Source organism: Crinia signifera, chromosome 6 (assembly GCF_055691185.1).
Source record: "Crinia signifera chromosome 6, ASM5569118v1, whole genome shotgun sequence".
Taxonomy (NCBI): Eukaryota; Metazoa; Chordata; class Amphibia; order Anura; family Myobatrachidae; genus Crinia; species Crinia signifera.
The window spans coordinates 44,742,937-44,756,974 of NC_139222.1; the positions used below are offsets into that span (position 1 = coordinate 44,742,937).

The following is a 14,038-nucleotide window of genomic DNA, read 5'->3' on the forward strand; positions in this document are numbered from 1 at the left end:
ATCAATTGGCACTTTGAGGGCAGCCTTCATGGGGGGCTCTGCGGAGCATCTTTGCATGGCAGCTGCGTGGTCCTCTGGCGGCAGAACAGAACCTACAGAATTTTGCAGAAGGTTCCTGGAAACACTGTCAGAGAGTGTGGTGCTGTGCTGAATGTGTGATTCTGTTAGTCTCGGCTTGTTAAGTTAACTGGTTCGTGGGAACAGGGTGGGTATGAGGGAGGAGGTGCCATGGGCTGCACTGCTTTAGAAGTTAACTCCTTGGTGCCCTGAGTCCTTCCAAAGTCCCAGCATCCACCATGGTTTCAGAGAAAAGGCTTTTACAGATAAGAAAAAAAATCCCCTTATTGTGGAGAAGCCTTCAGCAATACTGATGAGATGTGTTAACATCTTGGCCACCAGAATGCTGGAGTGAAAACTACCTCCTCCGGCAATTCTTGCCATAACCAAAGTGAATCAAAGTGGTGATGTGCTGTGTCGGATTCAGTACTGAATCCCGGCGGTCGGGATCCCGGCGTTCAGAATCCCGACGCCGGAATCCCGACAGCCGAAATGCCGACAAGGGGGGGACGTGGATCGCCCCCCCTTGCGGGCTCGCTGCGCTCGCCACGCAGCGGGCCCGGTGCCTCGCTACGCTCGGCACACTAATTTATTCTCCCTCCAGGGGTGTCGTGGACACCCACGGAGGGAGAATGTGTCGGTATTTTGGCGGTCGGGATTCCGGCGTCGGGATTCTGAACGCCGGGATTCCGACCGCCGGGATATTAACTGCATCCCGCTGTGTCTTCTGCTGGCATGCTCCAATGTGCATGCGCGAGATCTCACAACCATCTCAAGATCTCTCATGTGCAGCTGGAGATGCCAGACCCCTGGGATGCCACCGCAAGTTATTACACATACCTGCCAATATGCCACAAAAGTGTACACTTTCAATATATCTGAATCATTAGATGTTTGCATGTACCATAAGTGATTTTTCACTAGGTTATCTACTTCCATACATACTAAGGCTCGATGTAAGTGTCAAATAGTGGTGGTTATAGTGTATTTGGCACTCACCACTCCTTACATCTCCCCCATTTGATCATGGGCATGAAAGGAGGGCTATATCAAACAGTCTATAGTGCAAAGGTTGCCCAGCCATTTATCCTGTGCATTTTGTAATATAGGTAGGTGCTGATTGGTTGTTATGGCCAGATTCTTCATTACTCTCTACAGAGTTTGAGGCATCTACCCAATAGAACCTTAATTAGTACTTTGCCACTTTATTATTTACGTTCACCCTTTCTACATCCAGCAAGTTCAATATGTTTTAGTTGGAAGGTGCTGTACAAAATATAAAAACAGTGGCTACAGATTTTTCTTATTAATATTACATGTTTTATCCTGGTTCATGTAGGTTCTTTTCTGCCGCCTGACAGAAGAACAGAGGGAGGTGTACCAAACCTTCCTAGACTCTAAGGAGGTGTATGGGATTCTGAATGGAGACATGCAGGTGAGCATACCAGCAAATAGAAAAGAAGACACAAATGCAGCAGGCATTTTGAAAAATGTGTTTACAAGAGAATATATAACCTACAATAACAGAATTATGTTATTTGGAATTTAATACTTTGGGGGACTGGATCCAGACACTGACAAGAGGAAGACTGTATCAGGGATTGTGCCAATGATAGCTAAAAGGAGAAGTTGCACTCAATGCCACCATGATCTTCCCAGGACCGTCATAGGCAGCAGAATTGCATGTGGCATATCGTATGCTGTCCTTTCACATACGATATTTAACGCACGCAATGCCACCCAAGCCTACCCGGCTCTGATGTGCTCCAACAGAATGCTTCGGCAGCCAGTGCGTCATGCATGGACCACACATGGCATTGGACCTGCTGTTATCCACATGCAATTTGGACACTTTTCATGCAATTGATTGCTGCAATCAAATGATAATAGCCCAAATCGCATGTGAATCGTCTAGTGTATACAATACAATAGATGCTCACAGAACAGATGCATATGTCAAAAACAATCTAGTATTTAGGGGGTATGCAATGCTCCGCCGCTATTCCCGAAGGGGGAAATAGCGGTGTGTCCCTATTCAATGCTGTCTTTACCGACAGCATTGAAGAGGGATCACGGCAGAGCGAGCCCGACTTCAGAAGCTGTCGCGCCCATTCTGCCGATAACAGCCATAGATTGCCGCAATCCAGGTCGCAGATCAACAATCCACTGCCATTTACGCGGACACGCCCGATTTTCGACTATCGGCAGGCGTGGGATCCATGATTGCATACCCCCTTAGTATTACAAATAACTCCATAGTCACTCCATTGTCACTGTATGAGATTTTCAGGCATCATTACTTTTAAGTATGTCTGAAACCATTTGACATTCTATCCACACTCCCTCCTGTCCTCTTCGCTCCATCGCTGACCGCCGACTGACCTCTCACCTAATCACCTCCTCCCACTCCCGTGTCCAAGACTTCTCTGGCGCTGCCCCCCTGCACTGGAACAACCTCCCGCCACCCATCATGCTTTCTGATTCCCTTACCTCCTTCAAGCGCTCCCTCAAAACCCACTTTTTTCGACTAGCCTATGCCTCCTCCTAACCTCTTTTGATCCTCCTATCCTGCCTCCGTTCCCCTCTGTTCCTACTTATCCTATTGTTTTTCGTTCGTCCACCCACCTATTTTTAGTATGTTAACTCTTATGAGTAGGGCCCTCCTTCCTCACGTACTCACCCTACCTCTTTACCTCACCAGCGCTCCTGCCCTGTTCTTCCCTTCCTCTACTTCATCTTCAGTCTCCTCGACAATTTTGACACCTACTTCTGAACTGATGCTGATTTTAGTTCTACCAGCTATACCCCTATTTTTATACTGTATTTTTCAACACACCCTGTACGTTACCTTGTAATTTGTTTTTTGTTTGCTATGTACGGCGCTGCGGACACTTTGTGGCGCCTTATAAATAAACGTACTACTACTACATTTGACATGTTCATAAACTTTACAGATTTCAAAATGCTAGAATAGTTATTCATTGTAATCAAGGATCACAACCAGCTCACTTGTTTGCATCCCACAGGTGTTCCCTGGTCTCATTGCCTTGAGGAAGATGTGTAATCACCCAGATCTGTTCTCTGGAGGCCCTAAGATCTTGAAGGGGACAAAAGATGAGGATCTGGAGGAAAGTGACCAGTTTGGTTACTGGAAGCGCTCAGGAAAATTGATAGTAGTGGAGGCACTTCTGAAGATCTGGCATCGGCAAGGACACCGAGTTCTACTATTCACCCAGTCACGGCAGGTGAGAATGAGTTTGCTAAAACATGTAAAATGTTGTCTATTTGTATGCTCTTGTAGCACAATAAGCAGTCTGTATGTACTGCCTTTGTCAATGAAAGTTCATCTTTCTTTAGCTGAAAGTGGCAGCAGCAGAATGTCCCAGCCCTTTGTTTCTGGGAGCTTTGTGGAAATGTATTCTTGTGTGTTAATCCCCTTTTGTTGTCAGATGTTACAGATTCTGGAAGTGTTTGTAATGAGTATGGGTTATGCTTACTTGAAGATGGATGGTACTACAACTGTTGCATCACGGCAGCCTCTCATCGCAAGGTATAATCAGGTACAGAGCAGGAGAATAAATTGATTGCTTTTCCTATGTATTTATTTATAGTACACTACACATACTCTGAAGTTGCCGGACCTTACCTGCACTTCACTAAGTGTGACTTTACTGAAATAAGTTACACAATTGTTGATTTTGTTGTTGTCAGCCTGATTGTGTGTGTTTCAGGACACTTCGATCTTTGTCTTCCTTCTTACCACCAGAGTTGGAGGACTGGGTGTAAATCTGACTGGAGCAAATCGAGTAATTATCTATGATCCTGACTGGAATCCCAGCACAGACACCCAAGTAAGTTGTTTTTGTTTACGGAAGGATTAAGCATCATCTAAAATTATAGTTCTCTTCTGTATACAAAATTAACAATACCCTGTTACATGAGCCTTTGGGCAGTATTCAATGCTCCCGATTCACCAGTTTTTTTCCGGCGAATCGGGCTTTTTTCACTATCTACAGTGAATCTTTTTCACAGAAAATCTAATTCACCCTATTCAATGTTCACTGTTCGCCGAAAGCGAACAGTAAATGCCGGCAAGTTCTCCAGTTCTCCCCCATTGTCCGACGCATGCAAGGAGGCTTCCATCTCCCTGCCATTCACTGCCAGCCCTCCCTCTCCCCCTATTCAACGCCTCAGGGGCTCGCTGCCCCTGAGGGGGCGGTTTAAAAACGCCATCAGGGGCAGCGAGCCCCTGAGGCATTGAATAGGGGGAGAGGAAGGGCTGGCAGCGAATGCTCCAGCCCTCCGGAACCCAGCGACTGTGCAGCGAGTCCGAAACAGGTTTCGCTGCACAGGGTGAAAAAAAGCATTGAATACATTCCTTTGTGTTATGAAGTCATGTTTACATTTAGAGTCTGAGGATTGAGAGATTCAATTATTTCATTGCTAGGCTCGGGAGAGGGCATGGAGAATTGGCCAAAAGAAACAAGTTACTGTATACAGGCTGCTTACGGCTGGGACCATAGAAGAAAAGATTTACCACAGGTAAAATACCCAGGCTCTGACTTTTGGAAGGCGCCTCTATTTGTGCAAATTGTTTCCTATGGTGTCATGACATGGCGAAACTTCATAGAGTCCTATGATTTAGAGCAGGGGTCAGGAACCTTTTTGACTAAGAGAGCCATGAAAGCAAAATATTTGGAAATTTATTTCAGTGAGAGCCATATAATATATTTTAAAAGTGAATTCAACTAAATGTCAGTATAAAACGCCTCCAAACGTTTTATTTTATTGCTGGATCCGGCGTTTAAAGGTGGCATATGGGGTGGGGGTGGGTGGCGTCGGGCGGGTATGGTGTGGGTTTCCCGCTTACCTTCCCGGGGGTGTCGGGCTGAGGGTACTGTGCGGGGCTGCCTGGGTGTGTGGGGGTGCAACTCCCAAGATGGCGTCCGGTCTGTGGTTTGCTGCGTCTCAGCTCCGTCTCCGGGAGCAGCGCAGCGTCTGTCAGTCTGGTGTGAGGAGGCAAGAGGGGGTAGGAGTATTCTGTGTCCCCCGGTTCTCCTCTGCAGCGTCAGGTCCCGGTGCAAGGCTGGCGGGGTTAGTGGGGCCGCAGCCTCCAAGATGGCGCCCGGCGTTTGGTCGGTCACAAATTTAGGCCGCGGCTTCAGGGTATGAGCTAGGCCGCAACCTGCAGAGGCCTCCGAGCGGCCTCCCGGCTCCGCAGCACACAGCTCAGGTTAGTGGGGTGTAAGGGCAGGGTAGTTTGGAGTGGGGGTGCCTCCAGAATTCGTTGTTATAGCCGTTAAGGGGGATCAGCAGCAGGAGCTCAGCAAATACACGTCCTGCTGCTTCCCCAGTCAGGTCACGCCCCTCGAGAATATTTTGTTTTATCTGCGAGCCATATGCAATCATCAAAAGAGCCACACCTGGCTCGCGAGCCATTGGTTCCCGACCCCTGATTTAGAGCAAAGAGTGTCTTGTCTTTTACACTATATATTAAAAGGACATTTAATAAAGTAGCACAAACCTCACAGTGGTTGATAACTTTGTAATAGGGTTTGCCAATCAGAAACAAAGATTACATTTGGCCACATGAACCTGAATGAATTGAATCAAACATAATTACTATAATGTAGTAAATGTTTATTGAAGGTAGAAAGGGTTCTAGTTTTTGACAACACCATTGGCTCTAACCTATACAGTCTTCCATAGAAAATAGGTCTGCGATTATCAGGTTAAATACTTGTATAAATGATCTGCTATAATACAGACAACCACTGGCTAATAATAGATGACACATCACCCATAACGTCTATTAGTGTTTATCCTAGCACCCTGCACCTCCTTCCTCCTTTTTGCTTGGGGTGTAGCTGTCTGCTTAGGTGAAAGATACAGACCAGACTTTGCTAGAAAACAGCTGAGATCAACACCTCAGGCAGGAAAGAAGAAACTGCACAATTTTTAAAAGGTGCAGGGTGCTAGGATGAACCCTAATCCCTGACCCAGTGCATTTGTTTATAGGGCTGTATTTATGGTGTATTTGTGTTACCCTAAGCCACTGAATAAAGGATTATGGGCTGTATTCAGGCACAGTAGCATGTTAAGGCCGCCCAGCATTCTTAGGGCCACCAACTCTACATGCGATTGCAGTGATAAGGGTCGACTCCTACCTTTTCAGCCTGGCAGCGAAGATTGGACACCACCACTGTGTTTCCTGTCACAGCAGCTGGGTGCAATGTCACGCATCAGGACGTGGCTGCATTGTCCAGATCAAGGCGCCTGTGAATGCTGAGTCAACGTCCACTGCTGTGCATACAGCGAACGCATCCTTATGGAGCTTTAAACTTTACGTACGCTCACTGCAGCCACTGCACATACATGACTGCGATGTTCACACTTTTGCGCCCCTTATTGAATTGAGGCCTATATCCCTGAATGTTCATATTGCATTAAACTAATCTTTAATTGATTTGACTGAGCATGTTTTTGATTGAATAATTTGGCATTTGTGTAGAGCATGTACTACAGACATCGAACTGAAATCCATAATATTGATGATCCGACCTGCTTGTGACAATTTTCTTTGTTCTTAGGCAAATTTTTAAGCAATTCTTAACAAACCGTGTTTTGAAAGACCCAAAGCAGAGGCGCTTCTTCAAATCCAATGACCTGTATGAGCTGTTCACCTTGTGCAGTCCAGATGCGAACCAGGGAACAGAAACCAGTGCTATCTTCGCAGGTACTGATTAAGAAGATAGAAACTGCTACTCATGAAGAGAGACTGACCATGAAACGCTTCTATTTATTTATTTTACTACCTGCATTTAATGAGCTAATGACCAGGTCAATAGTCATGTCATCAACTCTTCCTTGGTGTAGTGTAACACCATGAACATTATTCAGTAGGTAGTTACTTATGGGTGACATGGTTCACTGTTCCCTAAAGTGCCGCCCTTTTAAATAAAACTTAGGAATAGACCATAACTCCATAGATAATAGTATTGGGACCACTGCAGTCCTATATGTTATATCCATATGAATCTTCCTACCACATTGTTAATAACACTATCTATATAGATTTATTTATATAGATGTATGTATTTATGTTAAAGCATAAGTAAATAATAAGATTCTTGTCTCTTACAGGAACTTTTTCTGATGTTAAACTTTCGAAGCATCCTAAGAAACAATCCGTATTAGATGCAAATGGTGCGTCTGGAGGAAATTCACTGTACATTAATAAAAGTACACCAGTTATGCCGCACATGCCCTCGGGATCTGCCAATGGCACCCTTGATACCTCAAAACAAGATGTCTTAAAGATGAACTCTAGTCCTGGAAAAGGTACTGGCACCAACTTAGGAGTTAACAAAGAAAGTGAGCAGACCTCGCCTTCAGTACCTGAAAGCAGCCATTGCAAACACAAAGCTAAAACGAAGCACCAGGGTAGAGAAAAGAGGAGAAAGAAAGACGCCAAGTTTGAGGGGAAAAGGATTCCCCATCTAGTGAAACAAAAGCCATTCAAAAAGGAGGTGGAGGAAAGCCAGAGTGCAAGTGATGATTATGTTCTGGAGAAGCTATTTAAAAAGTCTGGTAGGTGACGCTATCCTTCAGCCCACAAAGAAAATTGACCTATTAAGTGCCGAGCTTGTGCCCTCATCAACACCACATGATAGTGTGAATGAAGGAATGAATGAAGGAAAAAATACATTATACACCAGTAAAAGACCTGCCTGTGCCTTGTATGTCATTACGTAGGCTAGTGTTTTCTCTTTTAACAAAATGTTTTAAAACCTTTGTACTGTTTGTCTTTTATAGTCCAATGCCAGTGTTTCTGCATGTGCTGACCCAGTCACTGTCTTCTCAGGCATTCACAGTGTGATGAAGCATGATGTTATTATGGATGCCTCTAACCCAGATTATGTGCTGGTTGAAGAAGAAGCCAGTCGAGTGGCCCAAGAGGCTTTGCGAGTTTTAAAAGTCTCCCGTCAGCGTTGCCGTGCTGCCGCCTCCGGGATCCCAACGTGGACCGGCGCACGTGGTGGTGGTCCTTCAGGAACTAGGTGACAACACTGTGCAAAATAAATTCACACTTTTTATATTGTGATACTTAACCCTTTGAGAGCCAAGTGAATTTGTCAAAATGGGTGCGTGAATCATAATGGGCTGTAATGTGTACCCTGTATAGGAAATATAATCTTTTTTTTTTTTTTTTTTTTTTTGAGTTTATACAACAAATGTTAACGATGCTGGCTTTTTCAATGGATATTTTGATCATCTCTCACAGAGATTTTGTCATTTAAAGGGTTAAACACTTTCTTGGCATGGTCACGTGGTTTACCACCACACCAGGCAGTGCATTATCTGATCCGGTCTCAAATGATACGGCCAGTCGGATTCAGAGTGGTTGGCTGCCGGAAGATGATCTTCCAGCAGCCATCGTGCATAGAGGGACCTCCAAGCTCCCCTTTCCCTCCGTGTCTGCCGAGGGGTCAGCATGGCAGGACTGTTCCCACCTGGTGACGGCCCAGAAAAGCTGTGTACCTGGAGGCTGCCGGATATTCTGCTGATGGTGATCCCATGTTTGAGGGGGGGATGATATATTTCAAATAGTTTCATTTCTTTATTTAATTTTTATAAAATGGTTTTGCATAAGTTTAAATACATTTTCTTCTTGCTAAATCACTCATAACAAACACCCCCCCAACTAAGTTGTTGAACTAATGAGATGCTTAAGAGATGCCTAATCATGATAATTCATGAGTGGGCGATGTATCGGCCAGTGTTTACCCAACTTTGCAGTAATTGAGAGAAGTGAAATCCTTTCGAAACTAGTCATAGTTGGTCTATTATTATTATTATTATTATTGTTTTCAGAATTTCGCCAACAAGTAATGCACTGCTTTAAAACAAGTACAGGTTGAGTATCCTGTATCCGTACATCTCTTATCCGAATTATTCCAAAAACCGTGGTTTTTGGAATCATTCAAAAAAAATTATTTTTTAACCCCCCCCCCCCCTTACCCTCTTTTCATACTTACCAAGTCCCCGGGCATCCACAGCAGGCCTCCGGCATCTTCTCCAGGGTCTCCAGCGGTCCCAGGAATGCATTGCGCGAGTGTGCGCGCGCGCCGGTGACGTCACCGGTGCGCGCGCACACTCGCGCAATGCATTCCTGGGACTGCTGGAGACCCAGAGAAGATGCCGGAGGCCTGCTGTGGACGCCCGGGGACTGCGTGGACGCCGAGGGACCACCGGACACCATCAGGGGACAGGTAAGTATGCCTAAAAAAAAATATTCCAAAACCCGAAAAATTCCCCTATCCGGAATGCTCGTGGTCCCGAGCATTTCGGATAGGGGATACTCAACCTGTATGTAGATATTCAGATTAGTCCCTGCCCCATTGGAGATTGCAGTCTAAAGTCCCGATGAAACACACTCAAAACAATGATCTAACATTGTTCTGTTCTGCGGAATATGCTAGCAATTAATAAATAAATAATTGTTATCAATAGTTTTTGAAAATTGGAACAGCCCTCATCCCTGACAAGTAGATATTCCTATACCAGTTCTTCTAATAGCCTGTAGATGGCGCCATGGGTGCTCTTGTGGAATGCAAGAGGTGTGTTAGAAATCATACTTGCCTTCTCTATCATCTTCATCTATCATGGCAAATCCTGCCTCTTAGTCAGGGATGGGGAACCTTGCACCTCCAGCTGCTGTTGAACTACACATCACAGCATGCCCTGCAACAGTTTTAGCATGGCCTAATCGAAAACTGTGGTAGGGCATTGTGTTATGTATAGTTCAACAACAGCTGGAGGGCCAAAGGTTCCCCGTACCTGCTCTAAGTGATCAATCTAAAGGGTCAAGCAAAATAGTTGTGAGTTATGAGATACAAGTTGCCTTTAGGACTTTGCAAATTCATTTTTCCATCCAGTTAGCAACTGGCATTAAACCAGTCAACCAAACATGCATTTTCCCTTTGCTGAGGGTTTTCTTTTAAGTTTAAGATGTAAAACTCCTTGGACCAGTTTAAAAAAAACTGTCTTTCGTATGGGGGCAGCCATTTAAATGTGTGTGTGTGTGTTAACCCGCCCCCCGCGGGGGGCTCGGCGTGCTGAAGACCGCATTGGCTTTGACCCTGTATTTGGAAAGTTTCCAAAAACAGGTTTGCCAGTGTCAAAAAAACAGCACTTAAACGGTAATATAGTGTTTAAGAGATGCGGTGTGAAGGGGGTTTTACCTGGCAGACCCGTTTTTGGAAATGTTTTCAAAGCCAGTTATGCGGTCTGAAAGCAGCATAATTATGTTGATACTGATGTGCTTCCTTGCGCTGTCGTGGACTGGATTACACAAATTTTCCATCACACCGTAGCTAGTTTACATTACTAGTAACAAAACAACAAACTCCACACTTTGAATCTATCCTTGGGTAAAGTTGAATGATGTTTGTGTGTGGATGTTCCACGATAACTCTTAACACTTTAACTAATCTTCTTCACACTTTACACACTAGCTTATCATCTTAAGGAACCATTTAAGTTTGAAGATGGGTTTAATCGGACGACCCCTTAAGGGTGCTGTCATAAGGGTCTATGCTATTTCTGTTTTTTCCATGCATTGTGATGTCTTATGACTTTCTGAATACAACTGGCGTGCAATTTTCCCGGGAGAGCCCGCTCCTGGAGCGCCGCCAAAGGGCGGCGCTAAATGAAAAACACACTAAATGAAAAACATTTTCACTTTTCAGAATTTCATAAGCATAAACTTTCTCCCATCTGCCAGATGGGCCTTAAGACTAGTATGGTAATAATCTACATATAGATAAAAGGCCAACTACTAATTACCTCTGAGGTGAAGTACCGCCACTGACCACTAGGCCACTTGATAGGCTAAAGTGAAAGCAATTTTTCCAGGGGCGCCGATCTGTATGGATATGGAAAGAGGGAGCTGTGAAGACAGATATTGGAGGTAGGAGCTGATAGGGACTAGGGGTGAAGTGGTTTGTGAGCTAAAAACGGTCACAGCTGAAAGTGAAAGTACAATGCAGAAGCTGTCATTTTGATGGGCCTTTAACTAGTATGTAATAAGTGTGTACAAAAACACACCAATATAAAACTATTAGCTGTTTACATTTAAGTTACATTAAAGGTTGCATAGTATTTATGTGGTACTGGTAATTCAACTTGTTTATTACAAAAATTTGATGCGGCGAGATTTGCCCGGATGAATTAGTTCGACACCTGCTATGCTTTACAGCGGCGGGAACTCTTTCGCTACCCCACAATTGAATTCCATTTTGTATATGTGAGAAGCTTACTTGGTATGTTTCTTTGCAGACGATTTGGTCAGAAAAAGAACCCTCTCTTGCTCCGCCCTGATCGCCCTGAAAGCAAGTTCCCCCAGGACAAATGCAAGGTAAAACTGTCAAACTTATATAGTCTATAGCAGTGGTAGCCAACCCTAGTCCTCGAGAGCTACCAACAGTTCACATTTTCCAGACAACCTAGCTGCTGCACAGCTGCACTCATTAATCACTGACACATTTTAAAAGATAAACAGATGGAGCTAATTAGCTCACTTGTTATTCTGTGAGGAGACCTGCAAAACATGCACTGTTAGTAGCTCTCGAGGACTAGGGTTGGCTACCCCAGGTCTATAGTTTCTTTGATGAACCCTTTATCGTTTGAATATTAAATCATGTAAAACTGTGTATTAAATTGTAAACTACCCTGTAGTGTGAATGTTTGTCAATGTTGCCATGAGCTGCCATTATTTGGATCTATTCACATGAATGGAAACTGCATTACAGTATTGAAGACCGACACAATGACATTGAGTTGCCACATAATGTTCACTGAGTAAACTGTTCACATTGAAAAATATATTCGATCTTGCATGTAATACACAGTGCAGTGTTATAGCAGAAATACTGTACTAAATGTTAGTCACGCATTGATCCTCTACCTAACATATGGAAGAACAGACATATTTTTGAGGGGAGATGGAGACAAGGGTGTGGAGAACTGGTGACATGGGGTGTGCATGGGAAGAATCAGAGGGAGGAGGGCCTTGCCCATATGTTTTACATACTAAATGGGAGGATGGGAAATTAGCTATATCAAATAAATCACAAAGGCGAGTCTGGGTCAAATGAGACCATTACAGTGAGGGGTTGTGTATATAAATTTGGGTGAGGGAGACCTTTGTGACCAGCTCCATCCATGAAATTGTCAAAGGGGATATTGAAGTCGCGTATGATAAGAAATTCAAGGATGAAGGAGAGGAAGTGGGTTAGCCAGGCTGCAATCTTTTTTAGGAAGTGAAAGTTCGCACAGAAGGAGAGGGGGCAGATGATATTTTAAACTTAAAGAGGAATAAGGGTATAGAAGAGACAAATAGAGTGGGCCTTAAATGAGGAAAAGGAAAGATGAAGGCCCAGCAGGCAAGACACAGAAGTCTCACATGCCTAGCAACAGGTACAATAAATTCTCATGTGCCGTTTATAAAAGTGGTCTATGGCTATGTAATGTTTAGAGAAACATAGCAACACCTAATGTATGTTTTAACATAGTCAAATAAAGTTTTTAGTACTTTTAAAATGATTATTTTTAGTGAAGCATATCAATATTGCACTATTATCCTTTGAGATCTGATATTTAACTTCACTGTTTCCTAACAACTCAATATGCAATAAATGCAAATATGCTAACACGTAGTTGCCTGTGCATTGTCAGGTATGATATATGCATTAAATCAGCTTTTTGGAGAAAGATTAGAAACGGTATATTTTCCCATCTAATAACGCTTATTAATGTTTTCAGATACACACCGCAGCTTATTCATGTTGTCCATTCAGTGTTGTGACTACTAAATTTTTTTTTGTTCCAGGACCACAAGATCATTAAGCAGCAAGACCAATGTAAGGATGATGCCCCCTCTCATTTCAGCGGAGAGCTGCAATCCACAGACGCAAGCAGTTCTGCACTATCCTCATCCTCTTTGCTTGCTCGTATGAAGGCAAGAAATCATTTACTGCTTCCTCCCAGAGATGATAATGAAACAGGAGCTGGAACTCCCACAGCAGACCCCACTGAACATGATGAGTTACTGACAGATATGAGGAATTTCATAGCATTCCAAGCTCAGGAGGATGGTGAAGCCAGTACACAAGAGGTGCTCCGTGAGTTTGAAGACAAACTATCTCCTTCACAGTCCTGTGTTTTTCGGGAACTTCTGCGTAAATTGTGCACCTTTCACAGAAAAAGTGATGGGGCTGGAGTCTGGAGACTTAGACCTGAATTCTCCTGAGCTTTTTCTAATAAGACGTTGGTGTAGTGCCACAGAGTGACCGTGTCAAATATCAGGGATAAAAGGAGGATTTTGAACATTACATGACTCCAATCCATGCTGCTTGCCTCAGGACTAATCCAACCCATTTTTGGATTCATTTATTTATTTGCCAGGGCCGGGCTTTCACTTTTTATTGTCCAATTATTTTATATGATGGTGTCGGCCACTTTATAAACAAAAGTCTAAAGAAAAATAAAAGTAGTGTGGTGTCTTCTATCATTCAACTTCCGTGAAAGCTGCATAGCACTTTGGTTTTCTTGCATGATCACCAATTATTATTTCTCTTTTATCCAGCAGGAGACACTGGACATCTATACTACAATGGGTATAGATTGGTAGTCACTGAGAGCTGGCACTTTTAATCAGTGTGATTGCTCCTCCCCCTCTCTATCTAAATGCAAGCTGCACTAGAGTAGTAAATATGGTACTTGTGTAATATCTGGGCGCCCAATTTTTTTTTCACTGTATTGCATCGCATGCAATATAGTGGCATACATTTCATGTGATAAGGTTTTTTATTGTAAAGACCCAATTTTTAATTGTATAGTCACCCATGGGTGATTTCATACCCCCACTATCCAACTATGCATGGAGTTGATTTTATATAGTGTGGCGAGCCACCGAGCC

General features: G+C 43.8%; 1 protein-coding gene across 1 annotated transcript in view; it reads left to right on the forward strand.

The window, feature by feature from the left end:
* Window positions 1–13,626, forward strand: part of ERCC6 (ERCC excision repair 6, chromatin remodeling factor) — a 49,158-nt gene extending 35,532 nt beyond the window's left edge. The window contains exons 12-21 of the mRNA XM_083146092.1: window positions 1,397–1,492; window positions 3,084–3,302; window positions 3,507–3,617; window positions 3,789–3,908; window positions 4,505–4,599; window positions 6,648–6,793; window positions 7,201–7,647; window positions 7,922–8,117; window positions 11,398–11,476; window positions 12,950–13,626. Coding sequence (XP_083002218.1) covers window positions 1,397–1,492; window positions 3,084–3,302; window positions 3,507–3,617; window positions 3,789–3,908; window positions 4,505–4,599; window positions 6,648–6,793; window positions 7,201–7,647; window positions 7,922–8,117; window positions 11,398–11,476; window positions 12,950–13,369 — 1,929 coding nt within the window. The 3' untranslated portion in view covers window positions 13,370–13,626. The remainder of the gene's footprint in view (window positions 1–1,396; window positions 1,493–3,083; window positions 3,303–3,506; window positions 3,618–3,788; window positions 3,909–4,504; window positions 4,600–6,647; window positions 6,794–7,200; window positions 7,648–7,921; window positions 8,118–11,397; window positions 11,477–12,949) is intronic.
* The last annotated feature ends 412 nt before the right edge of the window (window positions 13,627–14,038 follow it).